We start from the raw sequence: 22,223 nt of genomic DNA, 5'->3' as shown, positions 1-22,223 counted from the left end.
TGTTTAATTTGTCATTTCAGAGGTATTAACCAGTAAGACTCCCTAATCGGGAGATAAGCGACCGTAGGTGGCTTATCTCCACAAATAGGGCAAAAATTTGTTTTTCCAAAATCTTCCTGATCCATGTTGATGACATGAGTGTAGACATGCTGTGTAGTGATATTCGTGATTTTAGGGCAAAAACTGTAGGAGCAGTGTCCAAAAATGTGTTTTAAAAATCGGCCTGAAGGTGGCGCTAGAATAGGGCCATGTGAGAAATGAGGGGTGGGGTCTCCGCGTTGCCTTGGCGGACAAATAGGTACCGGCCCCGGCTCTCCCGGACGCTCCTAGCCCGAGTTACGGCATTTTATGTGCGCTGCAGTGGCAGGGGGTCCTCCACTGGGGGCGCCACCACTTTTGCATCCGTTCTGGAGCACCAGGAGTCGGTGGTCCCCGGGAATTCCCCGTGAGCAGCCCCGTTGGGGTGGTCATTTGGTCATTTTTGCACATTTGGTCATTTTTTACATCTGGGGGTCCCCCAGGGACCTGGGGGTCCCTGGGGCTCCGGGGGTCCTTGGAGGTTGTAGTTTGGCAGGCAAGGAGTGTGTGTGCAAAATTTGGCATGGATGGGGGCAACGGTTGTGGAGATATGAGCAGGGCAAAAGTGTGACGGACTCACTCACTGACAGACAGACAGACAGCCCGGGGAGGTTTTGGTAGTAAATGCGACCTACGGTCGCAACAAAATCAATAACCAAAGACAACGCATAGCTATTTTTTCCAGGACCTTCCAGGACCCTTGATCAATTCCAAAACGTTTCCAGTACTGGAAAAGTATTTTTCTAATTTCAAAATATTTCCAGGAATTTCATGACCGTGGGAACCCTGTATATTATCCACCAGTAAGACTCCCTAATCGGGAGATAAGCGACCGTTGGTCGCTTATCTCCACAAATATCACAACCTCCACCTCTCACGTCATACGGGTAGCCATAGTTACACCTGGAATGTTGAATCTCCATATATGGAGATAACCTACGCATCACACAAAGTCTGACCTCACCAGCCCATACTTGGGCATGGACGACTTATATCTCCATATACGGAGATGGTCATATATGGAGATACGATGACATCACAGAGTCCACAGCTGATGATGTGGCGTGATGTCATACAATACACAAACAAGCCCTATATAAAGGGGCAATTCTCACCAGGGAAGAGAGCATTGCCTGGAATGTTGAATCTCCATATATGGAGATAACCTACGCATCACACAAAGTCTGACCTCACCAGCCCATACTTGGGCATGGACGACTTATATCTCCATATACGGAGATGGCCATATATGGAGATACGATGACATCACAGAGTCCACAGCTGATGATGTGGCGTGATGTCATACAATAAACAAACAAGCCCTATATACTGATGCGATACGATGACATCACAGAGTCCACAGCTGATGATGTGGCGTGATGTCATACAATAAACAAACAAGCCCTATATACTGATGCGGAGATATGAGCAGGGCAAAGGTGTGACGTGTGACGTGTGACCGACCGACGGACGGACGGACGGCCGGTGGAGGTTTTCATAGTAAACTGCTCCCTGACGGTCGCAATGAACACTTGACCTTGACTCACACAACCGTGTTACACACAGCTTATTGTACTGTCTCTGTCAGGACAGAAACCTCTTATCTCCATATTCTAACTCAGGGGTCTTCAACAGGGGGTCCGGGACCCCTAGGGGGTCCCCAGAGTTACTACAGGGGGTCCTCCAAATCTTTGAGTGATAGAAACTTTTTTTCTCATTTTTTATATTAACCACTTGAAGTGAACCCTAGCGTCCATATTCTGGGAACTTTAGCCAAAAATAGCCGATCTACAAGCTCACAACGCCTCGCGGCAAAGAGCTTTGTTGTAGAGGGGAAAAAGAGCAAACTAAGTACAGAGTGAAAGGTCAGTTTATTAAGTATTGACGGTTCAAGTGGATAAAATACAAATTGACATGAATCCAAAATACACTCACTGATGATTGTGCTGTCAAACGATGAAACGATATGGAATCTATGAACAGGTTGTGGGGGTCCCTGCTTCATCTCTCTCTCAACTAAGGCGTCCTTGGCCTGAAAACGTTAAAGACCCCTGTTATAACTGTTTGTGTTTTTTGGTAAATTAACGTCCGTCCTACTTGATCGCACCACAGCGTCACACAAAAGCATCGAAAGTAGCAGATCTACAAGCTCTAAACGCTGCGAGAAGCAACACGTTTTTGCTATTCTTGAATTAGAATCCTGAAAAGTAACACTTTTGAGCATACTATCAAAATGATTCAACCCCTTCCTGCAAATCTGGTTTATTGGCTACTGTAAATTCACAAACTGAATGAAATACATACATACATACATACCAATAATGTAAATAGATCAACAAAAGTAATATTTTTTGTGTTTTTTCTTTTCCAAATTCAATGCTAAATGCCACTTTCACTTTCAATTATTCAACTCTTGAGCACACCTGAAAACATCAGTAATCAACTGCAATCAACTAATCAAGAGCTTAAATAGTTGAATCAGGTGTGCAACCTGGCCTGGCTAGAAGTTGGCTAGAAGTAGACATGTGAAGCTGACGTGTGCACTGCAGCCACTCTGCTAACTTTCATTTCATTTCCTTCTTTCATTTGTCCCATTTTATGTCCCACTTATCTCCCGATTAGGGGGTCTTACTGGTTACTGAATACTTCCAGTGATATTCTGCCCTTCATGTTCAACATTAGCCCTAATAGCTGTACGTCTTCAACCTTTAAAGGACACGATAATTGCTGCAACAAGCACAGAGCTACTGTATAGAGTTATGTAATGTTTTAAAGAGCAAGGGCAGAAGATGAGGAGGGGGAACATGTTTCTTGTGGAGGTAGAGAGACGGTGATTCACATAATTACCACCACTAGAAAAGGTCAGGTCCCTTCTCCCCAACACAAGACACACAAGAACAGCACATCAGATCAGGAGAAACGCTTTGGACAAACACTGTATTCTGACGGAACGGTAAGAATACAGTAAGTAAGTTGTGGTTTGGCAGCCAAGGAGTATGTGTGCAAAATTTGGCATGGATCGGGGCAACGGTTACGGATATATGAGCAGGGCAAAAGTGTGACGTGTGACGTGTGACTGACGGACTGACGGACTGACAGACGGACAGCTGGTCGAGGTTTTGACAGTAAGTGCGACACAAAGTAAAGCCCTGCTTCATCATACGAGGCCGTCGCACAAAAGTAGTGAAAACAGCAGATCTACAAGCACACAGATCATCTGTTTTCACTAGTTTAAATAGTTTTTAAAATTATAAATGCAAAACGAACGGTTTTGGACATACAAGATTTTCACCCGACAACACCGATATCTAAACTGTCGCTGGAGTAGCGGGAACGCCACCGTCGTTCCCTGTACTGCTGTGGCCCTCGGCTTGGTACCCTAGCCTAGACATGATTCAATGTTGTGGCCCTGGGCTTGGTACCCTAGACATGATGCAATGTTGTGGCCCTGGGCTTGGTACCCTAGACATGATTCAATGTTGTGGCCCTGGGCTTGGTACCCTAGACATGATTCAATGTTGTGGCCCTGGGCTTGGTACCCTAGACATGATTCAATGTTGTGGCCCTGGGCTTGGTACCCTAGACATGATTCAATGTTGTGGCCCTGGGCTTGGTACCCTAGACATGATTCAATGTTGTGGCCCTCGGCTTGGTACCCTAGACATGATTCAATGTTGTGGCCCTCGGCTTGGTACCCTAGACATGATTCAATGTTGTGGCCCTGGGCTTGGTACCCTAGACATGATTCAATGTTGTGGCCCTGGGCTTGGTACCCTAGACATGATTCAATGTTGTGGCCCTGGGCTTGGTACCCTAGACATGATTCAATGTTGTGGCCCTCGGCTTGGTACCCTAGACATGATTCAATGTTGTGGCCCTGGGCTTGGTACCCTAGACATGATTCAATGTTGTGGCCCTGGGCTTGGTACCCTAGACATGATTCAATGTTGTGGCCCTGGGCTTGGTACCCTAGACATGATTCAATGTTGTGGCCCTCGGCTTGGTACCCTAGACATGATTCAATGTTGTGGCCCTGGGCTTGGTACCCTAGACATAATTCGGCCCTATGGGGAAAACTAATCGGGGAACCCTGCTCTACTGCTTTATCAAGTGTGTGTGTGTGTGTGTGTGTGTGTGTGTGTGTGTGTGTGTGTGCATGTCTCACCACAGCCAGGCACAGTGGTGTTGGTACTGCAGGTCTTCAGGGCTCTCCTTGCCTTGTCTCTGCTGCAGTTCCAGTTCACCACGACGACCCTGGAGAAGACACGCACGCACGCACGCACGCACGCACGCACGCACGCACACACACACGCAAGCACGCACGCACGCACGCACACACGCACACACACACACACACACACACACACAAGCACACAGTTAAAGGCCCGCTGACACGCCCCGAAATTATAATAGTACGATACAGTAGGTCACGTGGTCTCTCTGAAAAAGTCTGAAATAGTCTGAAACTCATATCACAGTGTAATCTGCCCCTCTCCCCCCAACAACAGCTGACCAGTACAGTAAGTAGTCTAAGTACAGTGAATTAATTTGATTGGCTTATAATCACGCATTCTCACAATGACATAAAACAAAAAAAGTTACATAATCTTACTGCAAAGTAAGACTCAATTCATTAATCATGCTTTGGGCATAACATGAACCAATCAAGAGTGTCGTCTCCCGTCGCCTGTAAGAGCTATGGTGCGTCCTGCACCAAGCACATCTCTATTTAAATGATGGACTCTGTCAGCATGTTGCAGAATAGAACAGTTTTCTGATGACTAAACAGATAATATGCTCTGGCATGAAGCGGAGGTGTGCGACCATCTATGCTGGGAACAGCAGGAAGACACTAGAGATGAGGTGTAGCAGCAGGTGTTGGAGGAGGAGGTACTGGTGAGTGTGTCTTCATCTTATGGCTTCACCAGAACAACCGCTCAACGCTGGAAGTAGTAAAATGATGATGGGGAGAGCTGCTACTGGCATATTTGAGCGGCTTTATGCCTGCCTTAGCCCTACTATCTGTCCTAATTTATATAAACTAGATCCTTACCCCTCTCCTCACCCGTCCCCTAGGGATCCTTACCCACCCTTACCTGTCCGATCTCTGGCCGCTCCCGTCTAGAGATCGCCTATTTATAAACTGGATAAATACCTGGATGTATGTATATATGCCTTGATATTGTCACCCTTTTCCCACCTCTCTGGCTATGGGCATACACTGCCCCTGATTGGCTACGGGGCTTAAACACAGACACACAGACAGACACACACATATAGATTTGGCTAATTTATAGATTTATATGTCCTTGACATTAACATCATGAGCTAAATGTAGGACCACACAAACCAACCTGCAGGACAGCATGAAAGGCTCTGTTCATGAAGGACCTCCAGGCCTGAGGAAGCAGGAGAGCCCGGTGCCACTCAGACGGCTGGATGTTCACCTACAAACACAATAATAACACTGTTAGGTTCACCTACAAACACAATAATAACACTGTTCATCTACAGTACATGCAAAACAATATCATCAATATCAACAACGTTTAGTTTAGTTTAGAGTTAAAAACACATTAGAAAAGAGAAGACAAATTCATGAAAATATAGGGTACACTACAATGAAAATAAAAATCACACCCAATGTGAAGTGAGCAGTGGTCGTGCTTGCATAACGTCTTCAATCAATTGGTAATTGGTGATGTAATACAGGCTACACACACACACATTGCTATGGCAAAACGTTGAGAAAAACACATTGCTATGGCAAAACGCTGAGGAATGGTGGCTAGAGATAGGTCTAGGATGTAATTGGTGATGTAATATGGCTACGCACACACACATATTGTTATGGCAAAACGCTGAGGAGAAGTGGCTACAGACACACGCACAGCCACTCTTAGGAGCGGCTTACCACCGCTCAAAATAAAGAAATAACCAACATAACCCAAACAGGCCAAGTTATCAGGCGTCTATTGATAACTAGACAAGGTCAATAGAACGAGGGTGTATAACGGTGTGTGTAAAGTGATGAAGAGGAAGAGGAGGGTGTGTATAAAGGTAAAGTGATGAAGAGCAGGGTGTATATGAAGGTAAAGTGATGAAGAGGAGGGTGTTTATAAAGGTAAAGTGATGAAGAGGAAGGTGTTTATAAAGGTAAAGTGATGAAGAGGAAGGTGTTTATAAAGGTAAAGTGATGAAGAGGAAGAGGAAGGTGTTTATAAAGGTAAAGTGATGAAGAGGAAGAGGAAGGTGTTTATAAAGGTAAAGTGATGAAGAGGAGGGTGTTTATAAAGGTAAAGTGATGAAGAGGAGGGTGTTTATAAAGGTAAAGTGATGAAGAGGAGGGTGTTTATAAAGGTAAAGTGATGAAGAGGAAGGTGTTTATAAAGGTAAAGTGATGAAGAGGAAGGTGTTTATAAAGGTAAAGTGATGAAGAGGAAGGTGTTTATAAAGGTAAAGTGATGAAGAGGAAGAGGAAGGTGTTTATAAAGGTAAAGTGATGAAGAGGAAGAGGAAGGTGTTTATAAAGGTAAAGAGATGAAGAGGAGGGTGTTTATAAAGGTAAAGTGATGAAGAGGAGGGTGTTTATAAAGGTAAAGTGATGAAGAGGAAGGTGTTTATAAAGGTAAAGTGATGAAGAGGAGGGTGTTTATAAAGGTAAAGTGATGAAGAGGAGGGTGTTTATAAAGGTAAAGTGATGAAGAGGAAGAGGAAGGTGTTTATAAAGGTAAAGTGATGAAGAGGAAGAGGAGGGTGTTTATAAAGGTAAAGTGATGAAGAGGAAGGTGTTTATAAAGGTAAAGTGATGAAGAGGAAGGTGTTTATAAAGGTAAAGTGATGAAGAGGAAGAGGAAGGTGTTTATAAAGGTAAAGTGATGAAGAGGAAGGTGTTTATAAATGTAAAGTGATGAAGAGGAAGGTGTTTATAAAGGTAAAGTGATGAAGAGGAAGGTGTTTATAAAGGTAAAGTGATGAAGAGGAAGAGGAAGGTGTTTATAAAGGTAAAGTGATGAAGAGGAGGGTGTTTATAAAGGTAAAGTGATGAAGAGGAGGGTGTTTATAAAGGTAAAGTGATGAAGAGGAAGGTGTTTATAAAGGTAAAGTGATGAAGAGGAAGGTGTTTATAAAGGTAAAGTGATGAAGAGGAAGAGGAAGGTGTTTATAAAGGTAAAGTGATGAAGAGGAAGAGGAAGGTGTTTATAAAGGTAAAGTGATGAAGAGGAGGGTGTTTATAAAGGTAAAGTGATGAAGAGGAGGGTGTTTATAAAGGTAAAGTGATGAAGAGGAAGAGAAAGGTGTTTATAAAGGTAAAGTGATGAAGAGGAGGGTGTTTATAAAGGTAAAGTGATGAAGAGGAGGGTGTTTATAAAGGTAAAGTGATGAAGAGGAAGAGGAAGGTGTTTATAAAGGTAAAGTGATGAAGAGGAAGGTGTTTATAAAGGTAAAGTGATGAAGAGGAAGGTGTTTATAAAGGTAAAGTGATGAAGAGGAAGAGAAAGGTGTTTATAAAGGTAAAGTGATGAAGAGGAGGGTGTTTATAAAGGTAAAGTGATGAAGAGGAGGGTGTTTATAAAGGTAAAGTGATGAAGAGGAAGAGGAAGGTGTTTATAAAGGTAAAGTGATGAAGAGGAAGGTGTTTATAAATGTAAAGTGATGAAGAGGAAGGTGTTTATAAAGGTAAAGTGATGAAGAGGAAGGTGTTTATAAATGTAAAGTGATGAAGAGGAAGGTGTTTATAAAGGTAAAGTGATGAAGAGGAAGGTGTTTATAAAGGTAAAGTGATGAAGAGGAAGAGGAAGGTGTTTATAAAGGTAAAGTGATGAAGAGGAGGGTGTTTATAAAGGTAAAGTGATGAAGAGGAAGGTGTTTATAAAGGTAAAGTGATGAAGAGGAAGAGGAAGGTGTTTATAAAGGTAAAGTGATGAAGAGGAGGGTGTTTATAAAGGTAAAGTGATGAAGGTGTTTATAAAGGTAAAGTGATGAAGAGGAAGAGGAAGGTGTTTATAAAGGTAAAGTGATGAAGAGGAAGAGGAAGGTGTTTATAAAGGTAAAGTGATGAAGAGGAAGGTGTTTATAAAGGTAAAGTGATGAAGAGGAGGGTGTTTATAAAGGTAAAGTGATGAAGAGGAGGGTGTTTATAAAGGTAAAGTGGTGAAGAGGAAGGTGTTTATAAAGGTAAAGTGATGAAGAGGAAGAGGAAGGTGTTTATAAAGGTAAAGTGATGAAGAGGAGGGTGTTTATAAAGGTAAAGTGATGAAGAGGAAGAGGAAGGTGTTTATAAAGGTAAAGTGATGAAGAGGAAGGTGTTTATAAAGGTAAAGTGATGAAGAGGAAGAGGAAGGTGTTTATAAAGGTAAAGTAATGAAGAGGAGGGTGTTTATAAAGGTAAAGTGATGAAGAGGAGGGTGTTTATAAAGGTAAAGTGGTGAAGAGGAAGGTGTTTATAAAGGTAAAGTGATGAAGAGGAGGGTGTTTATAAAGGTAAAGTGGTGAAGAGGAAGGTGTTTATAAAGGTAAAGTGATGAAGAGGAGGGTGTTTATAAAGGTAAAGTGATGAAGAGGAGGGTGTTTATAAAGGTAAAGTGATGAAGAGGAAGAGGAAGGTGTTTATAAAGGTAAAGTGATGAAGAGGAAGGTGTTTATAAAGGTAAAGTGATGAAGAGGAAGAGGAAGGTGTTTATAAAGGTAAAGAGATGAAGAGGAGGGTGTTTATAAAGGTAAAGTGATGAAGAGGAAGGTGTTTATAAAGGTAAAGTGATGAAGAGGAGGGTGTTTATAAAGGTAAAGTGATGAAGAGGAGGGTGTTTATAAAGGTAAAGTGATGAAGAGGAGGGTGTTTATAAAGGTAAAGTGATGAAGAGCAGGGTGTTTATAAAGGTAAAGTGATGAAGAGGAAGAGGAGGGTGTTTATAAAGGTAAAGTGATGAAGAGGAAGAGGAGGGTGTTTATAAAGGTAAAGTGATGAAGAGGAAGGTGTTTATAAAGGTAAAGTGATGAAGAGGAAGGTGTTTATAAAGGTAAAGTGATGAAGAGGAGGGTGTTTATAAAGGTAAAGTGAGGAAGAGGAAGGTGTTTATAAAGGTAAAGTGATGAAGAGGAGGGTGTTTATAAAGGTAAAGTGATGAAGAGGAAGAGGAAGGTGTTTATAAGGGTAAAGTGATGAAGAGGAGGGTGTTTATAAAGGTAAAGTGATGAAGAGGAGGGTGTTTATAAAGGTAAAGTGATGAAGAGGAGGGTGTTTATAAAGGTAAAGTGATGAAGAGGAGGGTGTTTATAAAGGTAAAGTGATGAAGAGGAAGGTGTTTATAAAGGTAAAGTGATGAAGAGGAGGGTGTTTATAAAGGTAAAGTGATGAAGAGGAGGGTGTTTATAAAGGTAAAGTGATGAAGAGGAAGGTGTTTATAAAGGTAAAGTGATGAAGAGAAAGGTGTTTATAAAGGTAAAGTGATGAAGAGGAAGAGGAAGGTGTTTATAAAGGTAAAGTGATGAAGAGGAGGGTGTTTATAAAGGTAAAGTGATGAAGAGGAAGGTGTTTATAAAGGTAAAGTGATGAAGAGGAGGGTGTTTATAAAGGTAAAGTGATGAAGAGGAAGGTGTTTATAAAGGTAAAGTGATGAAGAGGAAGGTGTTTATAAAGGTAAAGTGATGAAGAGGAAGAGGAAGGTGTTTATAAAGGTAAAGTGATGAAGAGGAAGGTGTTTATAAAGGTAAAGTGATGAAGAGGAAGAGCAGGGTGTTTATAAAGGTAAAGTGATGAAGAGCAGGGTGTTCAGTACCTCATGGATGAGGGCAGCCAGGGTCTGTTGGAAGCTGCGGCTGCGGCCCAGCAGGAAGCGTGGAATGGGTTTGCCGTCACGGTCAGTCTGGACGGGAAGATCGTAGGAGAGGAGGAGACCAGCTGGAACACACACACACACACACACACGCACACACACAGATGTGCACGCACACACGCACACACACATTGAATGCCACGTGATGAGATTCCCGACATATATTAGTTTGTCCAGGCCGCCACGCCAGAGTTTCCCGAGATATAACAGGACATTGCTTGTAGCTTTGGACCGCTTTGTCGCATCAACGTGCAATCATTTGTGATCGGCTCCGTACCGCGATGGACACGCCGTGACTACTTTAAAAGGTACGAAAAACTGAAAAAGCGTGGCAGGGAACTACCAAAGTCCAAGTTTAATGGTGGCAGTAAATGAGTTTAAATGGCAAAAAAACATACAAATAGGGCTGTCACAATTATGACATTTTACATGACGATTAATTGTCTCTCAAATAATTGCGATTAACAATTTAATTGTGTTTTTGTCGTTGACAATTACATTTCTGTTTGGCTTGTAGGCTTTGAAATTGCACATGGCAGATATGACACGTAACCTAAATATACAAAGAAATGAAGGACATATTTCACAACTTTACACTTTAAAAAGAACATTGATAGTGGAAATAGCCGATCTACAAGCTCACAACGCGTCGCATTGCGACGCGTTGTGAGCTTGTAGATCTGCTATTTCCGCTACTTTTTAAATGTTTGACCATATATAAACATCTTTCAACATGTAAACGATTATGGCGATTATCACAAAATAATTGCGATTATGTCAAATAATTGCGATTATGTCAAATAATTGCGATTATACGATTAATTGTGACAGCCCTACATACAAAGTAGAAATTTGGAGAAACAAGGTTTCTGCCCGAAAACTACACTATGCTGTTTGTAACAGACAGACAGACAGACAGACATTCAGTCACCTGCTAGTCCTAACAGACAGACAGACAGACAGACAGACAGACAGACAGACAGACAGACAGACAGACAGTCAGTCAGTCACCTGCTAGCCCAGGCTTGAGTCCAGGCTGTTTGTTCTTCTCGTACATCTTCAGCATGAAGGCTGGGACTCCGGCCAGCGTCTTGCCCTGGTCAGAGCGCAGGCTGGCTCCTCTCAGGGCCGTGTGGTAGACCCCACGAGGCATGCGCTCCATCTCCTGTCTCACCAGCGACGTCAGGAACGTCTCCAGAGCTGTGTGGAGAGGACATGACCCGTGATGTTAGGGACATTCTCTCAAAGCACGAAGGCCCTACAGTATGTACTCCCGGTGGGGGCTCCTCACTGGCAGGTGAGGCGGTTGGATAGAGCAGCAGTGACAGAAATGTGTGTGGGGAGGAATTCATTTTGCACAATGACTAAATTGGGGAGAAAAAGAGGATCAAAAGAATTGTCTACTTTACTATGGTTTCTAGTGTAGAGCCCTGCTTTACACTAGTGTAGCTCTGCTATTTTGGGGAAAACGTACGCGGAAAACTGCAGACCGACAAGCTCACGTGCTATGTGCCATCTCGCTTACAGCATAAACAATAACATCTACATTATCAATAGACAATACTGCCTCTGACTCGCCGCACAGAAAACATATCATCTTTTCAGCAGGGTTCCCACACATTTTTACCAATTAATTTCCCAAAAATTTCCAGAATATTTAACCCAATTTCCAGGACTATATACCAATAATTCAGCTCAATAACGAGTCGCTTACTCCTATGCGCAATGCACAAAGACAGGTAGTGTATGCCAGTGGTTCTCAACCTTTTCAGGCCGTGACCCCCGAAATAATCATATTTGAACTGGGGACCCCGGCACCCTGACGAGCACCAAGACTTGAGGAATTTTGTATAACACGTTTCTATTGTGAAAATAGACGATCTACATGCTGACAACGCCTCGCACAATTTCTGACTCTAATATTTGACAATTTGGCCAATGTTTAATTTGTCATTTCAGAGGTATTAACAAAATCAATAACCAAAGACAATGCACAGCTATTTTTTCCATGACCTTCCAGGACCCTTGATCAATTCCCAAACTTTTCCAGTAGTGGAAAAATATTTGTCTAATTTCAAAATATTTCCAGGAATTTCATGACCTTGGGAACCCTGTTTCAAGGACATTCACTACCAAGTGTTTTCACAGATTTATTCTCCGTTTTCACGTCTTTTCCGGAACATATGAAATGAGGTCATCAAAAAACAGATCTCCATTCGCTTCGGGTTTCGTCTTTTTCTCGCTTCCTGGTTTGTCAAAACATTGCATTTTCAATCGGCCATAACTATGGATTGCATGGCCCAAACGAGTCACCTTTTCCCTTTTTTCCATGGAAGCACAGAAAGCGTGTTCGTGACTGATCGGTGGATCAATAGAAATAGAAATAGTAAAGTATTCTTTGACTACTTGAAAAAGTAAGGAAAAACTAAAGACAGCTGTCAGTGGTTAGTGGTTTGGTTAAATATTCTTGGCAGTCAATGAGTTCATGTGGAACCATGTTGTTGGTCTGTTGTTGTTTCAGGAGGAGGGTTGTACCTGGCAGGACAGGGGAGGGGGTGAGGAGACAGGGGAGGGGGTGAGGAGACAGGGGAGGGGATGAGGAGACAGGGGAGGGGGTGAGGAGACAGGGGAGGGGGTGAGGAGACAGGGGAGGGGGTGAGGAGACAGGGGAGGGGGTGAGGAGACAGGGGAGGGGGTGAGGAGACAGGGGAGGGGGTGAGGAGACAGGGGAGGGGATGAGGAGACAGGGGAGGGGGTGAGGAGACAGGGGAGGGGGTGAGGAGACAGGGGAGGGGGTGAGGAGACAGGGGAGGGGGTGAGGAGACAGGGGAGGGGGTAAGACAGGGGAGGGGTGAGGAGACAGGACAGGACAGGGGGTGAGGAGGGTGGTACCTGGCAGGGCAGGGGAGGGGGTGAGGAGACAGGGGAGGGGGTGAGGAGGGTTGTACCTGGCAGGACAGGGGAGGGGGTGAGGCTGAGCAGCGTGACGTAGGATGTCCCAGGAACAGAAAGGTCCTCCTCTTTCTCCTTCTGACCCTCGTCTTCCTCCTCCTCCTCTTCATCTGCGGGAGGCTTCACCACGGGCCTGGCCTATCACAGGGACAGAACCCGCACCAGAGAGATGCGATTGGTTGAAGGCGTGTGCCACATTTACCAGTACAAGTCTCCAATCAGTGGTTTGACGTATGGTGGACGTCGCAGGTATCATTTGACCTGTACATTTGAAGTGTGACGCCTTGCCTAGTCAGTCACAACTCTAACCCAGTGGTCCTGATCCCGTTCCTCCCAGATTCGACACAAACATGGGGATGGATTTGTTTTACTATTATATGCCACCAAAATGTGGAATGCCCTTCCAACAGCCATCACAAAGCGACTATACCCTCCTTCTAAACCACCATAAAAGAGCACCATGTCTGCAATTTACAACTGGACATACTGTAGACAAGTCTTCTAGTTTGCCAAAATAAATCACCCCCTTCCTGAATCAGGGCCCACTTGGAAATATTAAGTGTGGTATACAACATGACAAATGAGTGAATGAACGGATGAATGAATTAATGTAAACCTTTCCATTGTTTTACAAAGATAATTAAGTGATTATCATCTCTGTCAGGCAGAAATGTCCAAAAACTGTCCCTTCTTAGGATTCTAATTCAAAACAGGCAAAAAGTAACAGATCTAAAAGATAAAAATGTGTTGCTTCACCCCACGTTCCAAGATTGAAGATCTGCCACTTTTGATGCTTTTGCGTGACGCTTAGAGCTAAGGATTTTCTGGTTCCCGCAACGATATGTAATCCCTGTGACAGGCTGGTATGGTGTGTGTGTGTGTGTGTGTGTGTGTGTGTGTGTGTGAATGAATGAAGCAGTGTTAAAGGACAACTTTAGTTTTTTACAACAAGGGTTCATATTTTAGATTGTAATTAAAGAATATAAAAGATGAGTGTTAAAATCATTTCATTTACTTCTTTCTATTGTTTTAGAGATTCTTATTTCAGTGGTTGGGGGCATGCGTACATGTGGCTAAATATGTCATTTTACACAGAATAAGCCCATTCCCAAGATACAATGCAACCTCTCATGGTTGGATGTGACTTATGGGGGCTAGACGTGTTACTGTAAATAGCAATAAAGAAACTGCTGGCTTATTGTGTCTAAAAAGATATATTTAGTCACTTGTACGCATGCCCCAATGCGTACGCATGCTCCACATTTTAGGACGGTAAACACGATAAAACAATAGAAAGAAGTAAATGAAAACATTTTAACACTCACTTTTTCTTTTCTCTAATTACAATCTAAAATATGAACCCTTGTTGTAAAAAAAACAAAGTTGTCCTTTAAAGGTCAGAGGTCAGGGGTTTACCGGCTCAGGGAGATGCAGCACTGTGTGTGAATCTTCAGGGAACGATGAGAGAGCTCTGTAGCCACAGCTGGACACCTCACACTCCTGAAAGACACGCACGCACACACACACCCCCACGCACGCACGAACGCACGCACACACACACTCTTAGCATATGTTTGGATCATTCCATTCTATACACCAGGGGTTCCCAAACGTTTTCGTCTCAGGGCACCCCATCATTTATTTTTTATTTTTAATCCGAGGCACCCCTACATTATAATTTTCACTCCCAGCACTCACACACTGACCTTGCTCAAGGCGTAGCTCCACAGAAAGCTGACAACCTCCTCCTTCAGTTTCTATAGAGAACACACACACACACACACACACACACACACACACACACACACACACACACACACATCCACAAGATGCTGTCAGAGCGGTTTGTAAAGAGAAAATGAAGAACAGTCAGTTCTTTGACTCATTCAGTCCTTTTTAGTCGATTCTTGGGAGCTTCAGCTCAGTGTATGAACTGTTCTTGTTTTTCATCTACATATTTTTGTCCAGCACATGTCAGTCAAATCTTTTTGATGTGCGCTCTACCTTGGACCAGTGTTGATTTCGTTGACTGAAACTATAACGAAAAATGTTTGTCGACTGCCTTTTTTCACTGGCAAAGACATCATAGAAACTAAATGAAAACTAACCTATGATTACTAAAACTAGACCAGGTCAACCTGGTTGTGCCAGACCCCCTGTCTGTCATCATCATTTATGACATCATGCCTTTTGTAGGCATGTCATCATCATGTCATCATCATATATACCCTTTATATAGAAAACCCGGACAGACCGACATTTGCTTATGTAGGCCTACCCATTTCATGGGTCTGGCAACTATGATCAAACATATTGACAATTTCATCAACGTATAAAAACTAGACTAATGGAGAGTACAAACAAAAAAATCAAGTCATTTGTGACTCAGCGTGACTGAGGGGCAGTCATTTCGGAAGGCAGGGTTTTTCACTACTGCTAATATGACTTTTTTTTTGTTTTTTGTTTTTTTAATGAAAAAAGCCACAAATGCATCTCAAAATATCTAGGCTACATTTCACTTAAACGCCAGAGCTTAACTCTGCATGTAAATAAGACTTTTTTTTAATTAATGTGAGAGATCGTCAGGTCATTTGCAGGTTAGACATTTATTTAGAACTTGAATATCTCAAAAGTAGTATTTCAGCATGGCATCATTCTATAAGCCATATCTTCAAAACTGTTGGGTCAATCTCCACAACCAATATATAATTTTGTAGCTATGATCCCCAGCTTTCAAATGAAATGAAAAAATGAAAATGAGAAAAAATGCAATGACTAGCCGTCAGCTGCACTGGGACACATTTTATGTTTGGTTGCGCTCGGGTGTTGCACTCTGAAAATAGCAGTTCTAGAAGCTGCGTCGCGTTTCGAGCTCGTAAATCGGCTATTTTTGCTACTGTGCTTGCGTGACATAAGAATGATGAAGCGGGGCATTCATAAACAAAGTTAAAATACAGAGAGGTTTCTAGCCAACAGTATATGCAAAGTGGCCTTTCTGGAGTGAGTGAGGAAATATCCTCTCTATCATCAAAGTTGCCCACCCCTGATCTAGTGTAAACTATTACAGTCACAGTCACCCAGATCTCCATGGGATCACGTGATCTCAAGATCCCCTCCCCACCTGCTTCCTGTGTTTTAGTTTTTGGGGAAACGCCTCTTAATCCGCTGTGTTCTTTTCCATAGAATCTTTGGCGAGACATGCTGTGTTCAGCAGTGAATAACTACAGAATGTATTGGAGATAAATATTGTGTGACTACTTGAAAAGGTAAGTAAAACAAAGAAAAATCTCCAGCTGAGTGCTGTTGAAGAGCCGGTGGGTTCACTGTTAAATGGGTTAGGTAGAAGGAACAGTTACCTGGTAGTCCTGGCTCTTAACAGTGGGTTCACTGTTAAATGGGTTAGGTAGAAGGAACAGTTACCTGGTAGTCCTGGCTCTTAACAGTGGGTTCACTGTTAAATGGGTTAGGTAGAAGGAACAGTTACCTGGTAGTCCTGGCTCTTAACAGTGGGTTCACTGTTAAATGGGTTAGGTAGAAGGAACAGTTACCTGGTACTCCTGGCTCTTAACAGTGGGTTCACTGTTAAATGGGTTAGATAGAAGGAACAGTTACCTGGTAGTCCTGGCTCTTAACAGTGGGTTCACTGTTAAATGGGTTAGATAGAAGGAACAGTTACCTGGTAGTCCTGGCTCTTAACAGTGGGTTCACTGTTAAATGGGTTAGATAGAAGGAACAGTTACCTGGTAGTCCTGGCTCTTAACAGTGGGTTCACTGTTAAATGGGTTAGATAGAAGGAACAGTTACCTGGTAGTCCTGGCTCTTAACAGTGAGCTGGGGGACCAGGGCCAGCAGGTCACTGACAGCCTTCACCACCAGGGGTCTCCTGTCACAGCTCAGCTTGGGGCCCAGAGCCCTCCATGTGGACACCATGTCCACTACCTGCACACACACACACACGCACGCACGCACGCACGCACACACGCACGCACACGCACACGCACACACACAGTTCGTTTAGCATTAGCAAGAATCTTACCCACTTGTGATAAATAAAGCTGATTCTGATAACATAATCCAGGGGTCTTCAACAGGGGGTCCGGGACCCCTAGGGGGTCCCCAGAGTTACTACAGGGGGTCCTCCAAATCTTTGAGTGATAGAAACTTTTTTTTCTCCTTTTTTATATTAACCACTTGAACCCTAGGCGTTCATATGAAAACTTTAGCCAAATACGAGAACTTTAGCCAAAAATAGCAGGCGTTGTGAGCTTGTAGATCGGCTATTTTCGGGAAAAAGCAAGACTCTGAACCCCTAGTTGCTCCTGGTGAGCAGGTTGGTGCCTTGCATGGTTTCCTCTGCCATCGGTGTATGAATGTGTGCGAATGGGTGAATGGAATGCACAATCATTGTAGAGCATTTTACAAATGCACCATTTTACCTTGGGTAATTAACTTGGTACGAGGAATGACCAGTAGACCCTGATTCACACTTAATTGCACCAAAAAAATAGCAGATCTACAAACTCGCAACGTGTTGTGAGCTTGTAGATCTGCTATTTTTCGGCTCTAGGCTTACTGTTAAAAATGCCCAAAAGAATTAAGAATGGCATCCAATAACCCGTTGTGTTAACCGATTTAGTGCCGCCGACATGAAAGGGTTAATTGTTCAGCGTGCCGGTCGCTTTCTCCGTCCGCGGCCAGTCTCTTATTTTGAAGGCCGGAATTAGATCGAGCTAACAATTCCTACTTGACAATGTTCAAGATTGACCCGGAACTAGTTCTGGTCCGAAACGTAAACAATGATAGAAGATGGATGCCTTTATGCTTGTGCTATTTTAGCGAGAATCCAATGCATCAAAAGTGTTTTTTGGAGAAAATGGACTGTAAAGATGAGAAAGACTGTTGGTTTCTATGCGATGGGATCACTATTGTGTGCACGTGGATGCACGATGATGATGAATCGGCGACTTCAAACGTGCCAGCGTTTTTCTTTTCACCGGACAGTAGGTAGCCAGGCCAGCTTTACTGTATATACAGTATATTTCACGAGTCATCCCGCGATCGGCACTCTAGATACCTTTTAATATTTCGCGAGACATCGCGGGATCGGCACTAAATCCGTTAAAATGTTAAAGACCTGTGTTTGTGTGTGTACAGTACAGTGTGTGTGTGTGTGTGTGTGTGTGTGTGTCTCTCTCTCTCACCTCTGCCTTGCAGAGCTGCAGCAGTCCTTGCAGGGCCAGAGCAGCAGGGCTAGCCAGGTCAGGCTTGGTGCACTGCTTCAGGGTGTGTGTGATGGCTGCTAGCATGTCTCCACCATGCTGATAGGGCCTGGTGCACGCACACACACACACACACACATGCACGTACACACACACACGCAAGCACACACAAACGCAAGCGCGCACGCATGCACACAAACGCGCACGCACATCCAGGAAAAACAAGACAGTAGTTTAACCCATTTAGAACGGGTACACTGTATTGCGTATCATTATTTTATGTTTTAACTATTGAAAAATAGCAGCCCTAGTCAAAAAATCCTTTAAATCCCATTAAGAATCCTATTAGAATCCTTTACAGTTTTGGAACAGATCCTATTGGATATTTTCTTATAGGATAATCCTATAAGAAAATATCCAATAGGATCTGTTCCAAAATTGTAAAGGATTCTTATAGGATTCTCTATCAGAATCCTAAAGGATATTTTGGCGAGGCATTGTACATCTTTATGACTGTAATGCCTCAGGTGCCTTGCCTGGCTGCCACCCACCAACAGGGGGTGGTGTTGTGCGGACTGATTTATCAGGCTATCAGTGTTAAGACATACAGTATTAGATTTGACATTATCATTGACATCTTGAGTGAGATTCGAACTTACGACCTCCGGTGCTTGAATCCTGCCCTGATCCTCTGCGCCACAGCTCCTGCTAGTAAGGATGGGTTTTTGGTCCTATTTGACATTTTATAGGATCCAATAGGATTTCCCCTACACAAATCCTATTGGATTTTTTCTTATAGGATTATTATCCTATAAGAAAATATCCAATAGGATCTGTTCCAAAACTGTAAAGGATTCTTATAGGATTCTCTCTAGGTCGTCCTCAGACGAGCCCTCCATCGTTGTTTCCAGTCATCTCGGTTCTCCATACATCTGGCCAGCTCATTGGTGTTCTGTGTCCCTACGTCTTCCTTGAGTACGTCCACGTATGTTTTTGTGGGACGTCCTCGCGACCGGTGCCCATGTGTTGGCTCCCACAGTACCAATTTGCTGGCTGGAAGCTCCTGGTGTCTTTGGCAGTGTCCTGCTAGTCTCATTCTTCTGGTGGCAATTTTCTCGCTTACCCTTGGTATTCCCTCATACAGGCTCCTGTTGGTAACATGTGCACTCCTGTTGATGTTGAGTACTGCACGCAACATTCTAGTGTAGCACCCATCTAGAGACTTCTGCAGGGTTGGCTTCAGGGTCCAGCATTCACTGCCATAGAGGAGAACAGACTCCACTGTTGCAAAGAAGAAGCTAAGTTTGATTTGGCGGGGGAGGCTAGAGTTCCATACACTGTTCATGCCGTTCAGGGCCCTCCAAGCGAGTGCCTTCCTTACTTTAAGGTCTTTCTCAGTTGAGTCGACCCATGCGCCCAGGTACTTGAAGTCCTTGACTTCCTTCAACACAGCTCCTTCTGTTGTTGTCAGAGGTGAGTGATCAGGTAGGTTATAGGTGATAACCTCAGTTTTCTTAGCATTTAGCCTGAGACCAACTTTGGCACACTCTATCTCCACCCTGTTCAGGAGTTCTTGTGCTTGTTCCATGCTGTCGGAGAGCAGGCTGATGTCGTCCGCATAGTCCAGGTCTGTCAGAACTACTGCGGGATGCCGCCTTGACCTCTTAATGGGATTTTCTAAAGGATTTTTCTATCCTATTGGATTTTTTTCTTATAGGATTATTATCCTATAAGAAAATATCCAATAGGATCTGTTCCAAAACTGTAAAGGATTCTTATAGGATTCTTAATGGGATTTTCTAAAGGATTTTTCTATCAGAAATCCTACAGTTCCAATACTTTACAAAAATCCAATTGGATTTTGCAAAACTCCAATAGGATCCTATTGGACTTTCCAAAGTTAGATATAACCCAATAGGATCCTATTGGAACTTTACAAAATCCAATTGGATGTTGCAAAGTTCCAATAGGATCCTATTGGACTTTCCAAAGTTAGATATAACCCAATAGGATCCTATTGGAACTTTGCAAAATCCTTTTGCAAAGTTCCAATAGGATCCTATTGGACTTTCCAAAGTTAGATATAACCCAATAGGATCCTATTGGAACTTTACAAAATCCAATTGGATTTTGCAAAGTTCCAATAGGATCCTATTGGACTTTCCAAAGTTAGATATAACCCAATAGGATCCTATTGGAACTTTACAAAATCCAATTGGATTTTGCAAAGTTCCAATAGGATCCTATTGGACTTTACAGAGTTAGATATAACCCAATAGGATCCTATTGGAACTTTACAAAATCCAATAGGATTTTGCAAAGTTCCAATAGGATCCTATTGGACTTTCCAAAGTTAGATATAACCCAATAGGATCCTATTGGAAATTTGCAAAATCCTATTGGATTTTCTAAAGTACCGATAGAATCCTATAGGACTGTATTGGAAATTTGTGAAAAACCAATATGATCCTATAGGATTTTCAAAATCATATAGGATTATATTGGAAATTTCGAAGATCCTATAGGATTTTTTGACTAGGGAGATATACAAGCTCACAGCGCGGCACCGAGTGCCGCGCTGCGAGCTTGTAGATCTGCTATTTTTGAAAAATCGTGAAAATTAGAATTTTGACCCGATTCTATAAGTGTCTTTTGAATCCTTCTAAGACTTTTTGAAAAACGCATGTTTCTATGTCAGCAATCTGGCATAGTTCCAGGGACCAGCCAGAAGCAAAATCTTAGTTACAAACGTTCGCTTTGAAAATACATATAGTCAAAGATTTGCACACATTTTCACGACTTTTTCAAAAATAGCAGATATACAAGCTCATCTGAGCTTGTATATCTGCTATTTTTCACTGGTTAAAGCATTCAATAATTCTAGGCCTAAATGTAACATAGTGCTGCTGGGTGGAGGTCTATAGACCGATTTCTCAGAGCGGCAACCATAACTGCGGTGTCAAGAGGCACCCACGTGTGTGCAGCTACACGGCAGCGCTCTGGAAAAAAGGTCTACAGGCTGACCTCTCAGTACATATGTCTCTGATACATATAGTATAGTTTAATATAATGTACATTATGGAGGTCTATAGACTAACCTCTCAGTACAGCTGTCTGTGATACAGGCAGCTCTAGGGTTAGGTATTGCATAGAATAGTCTTGCGTGGCACAGACTGTTGTCTCGCGTGATTTGCAAATGCTCCCGTCATACAGTCTGGGGCAACGGAAGACAGGATGATGAGTATCCGGCTTGAGAAGCGATAAAGCGGATGTGAAGCCTCCTCCCCACTTCTGTTTAATCTTTACTGTCGCGCACATTTATCGTAATGTAAATAAAAATCATCTAAGCATACATAGCTTGCTGCTTATCAGAAATTAGATTTAAAAAAAGTTTTGTATACGGAAATGTCAGCTTCCGATACTCGCCGCTAAGGAGCTGTAGTTCCAGACTCTATAGAGCATTCAGAGATTGTGGAATAATTGTCTGGCTACGCGAGACTAGGTATAGACTAACCTTTCTGCACAGATATCTCTGATACAGGCAGCTCTAGACAGGATGTGCTCCCACTGTGTCTCCTTCCCCAGAACCACGCTCCACTTCTCCTGTTGACCCAACAGCACCCTCTGCAGGTCAGGGTACACACGGTCCTACAGGCACACACACAAACACACAACAACACAACACAATGAAGCATTATTTTAACCAGTGTGTGTAACTAGCACATCTGTAGTGGTTGGAGACATGGTGTCAGGTACAGTAAGACATAAAGTTTCAGCAGGCAGCCCAACAATTTGGAGACTAGCTGTGCCGCTGTGTCTGAAATATGGCACTACGCGTAGTGTTTTGAGCGTGTGGATTAGTTACTTTTGCCGCTTTTGAATTTGAATCCTGGATACAGACAAACGTTTTGACATTTTGCACATATGTATGAGGTTAGCACTTGACAGAGGGCGAGCGACATGCTGAGTTGGTGGTGGCCGGGGCCCCGGGATCAAACCCAGAACCCTGCGGTCACAAGGCGAGTGGCAACAATCGATCCTGCTTATTGAGCCGGGCTTTTATCGAGATCACTATTGAGAGTTTTCTAATATTTTGTGGAAAGACGAGAGACGACAAATTCCAGAACTGGAGTCTTTT

The 22,223-nt window shown here is 43.1% G+C and overlaps 1 protein-coding gene across 1 annotated transcript in view; it reads right to left on the bottom strand.

Annotated features, from left to right (window-relative positions):
* Positions 1-22,223, bottom strand: part of focad (focadhesin) — a 157,637-nt gene that overhangs the window by 36,415 nt on the left and 98,999 nt on the right. The window contains exons 14-23 of the mRNA XM_080742164.1: positions 21,600-21,733; positions 18,068-18,194; positions 16,671-16,805; positions 14,573-14,623; positions 14,283-14,366; positions 12,863-13,004; positions 10,926-11,114; positions 9,858-9,979; positions 5,433-5,525; positions 4,244-4,332 (exon numbers count right to left, since the gene is read on the bottom strand). Coding sequence (XP_080598290.1) covers positions 4,244-4,332; positions 5,433-5,525; positions 9,858-9,979; positions 10,926-11,114; positions 12,863-13,004; positions 14,283-14,366; positions 14,573-14,623; positions 16,671-16,805; positions 18,068-18,194; positions 21,600-21,733 — 1,166 coding nt within the window. The remainder of the gene's footprint in view (positions 1-4,243; positions 4,333-5,432; positions 5,526-9,857; positions 9,980-10,925; positions 11,115-12,862; positions 13,005-14,282; positions 14,367-14,572; positions 14,624-16,670; positions 16,806-18,067; positions 18,195-21,599; positions 21,734-22,223) is intronic.

This window comes from Nannobrachium achirus, assembly GCF_963921795.1.
Source record: "Nannobrachium achirus genome assembly, chromosome: 14".
Lineage (NCBI taxonomy): Eukaryota > Metazoa > Chordata > Actinopteri > Myctophiformes > Myctophidae > Nannobrachium > Nannobrachium achirus.
The sequence above is the reverse complement of the archived record's forward strand: the minus strand, read 5'-3'. Positions and strand labels throughout refer to the sequence as shown.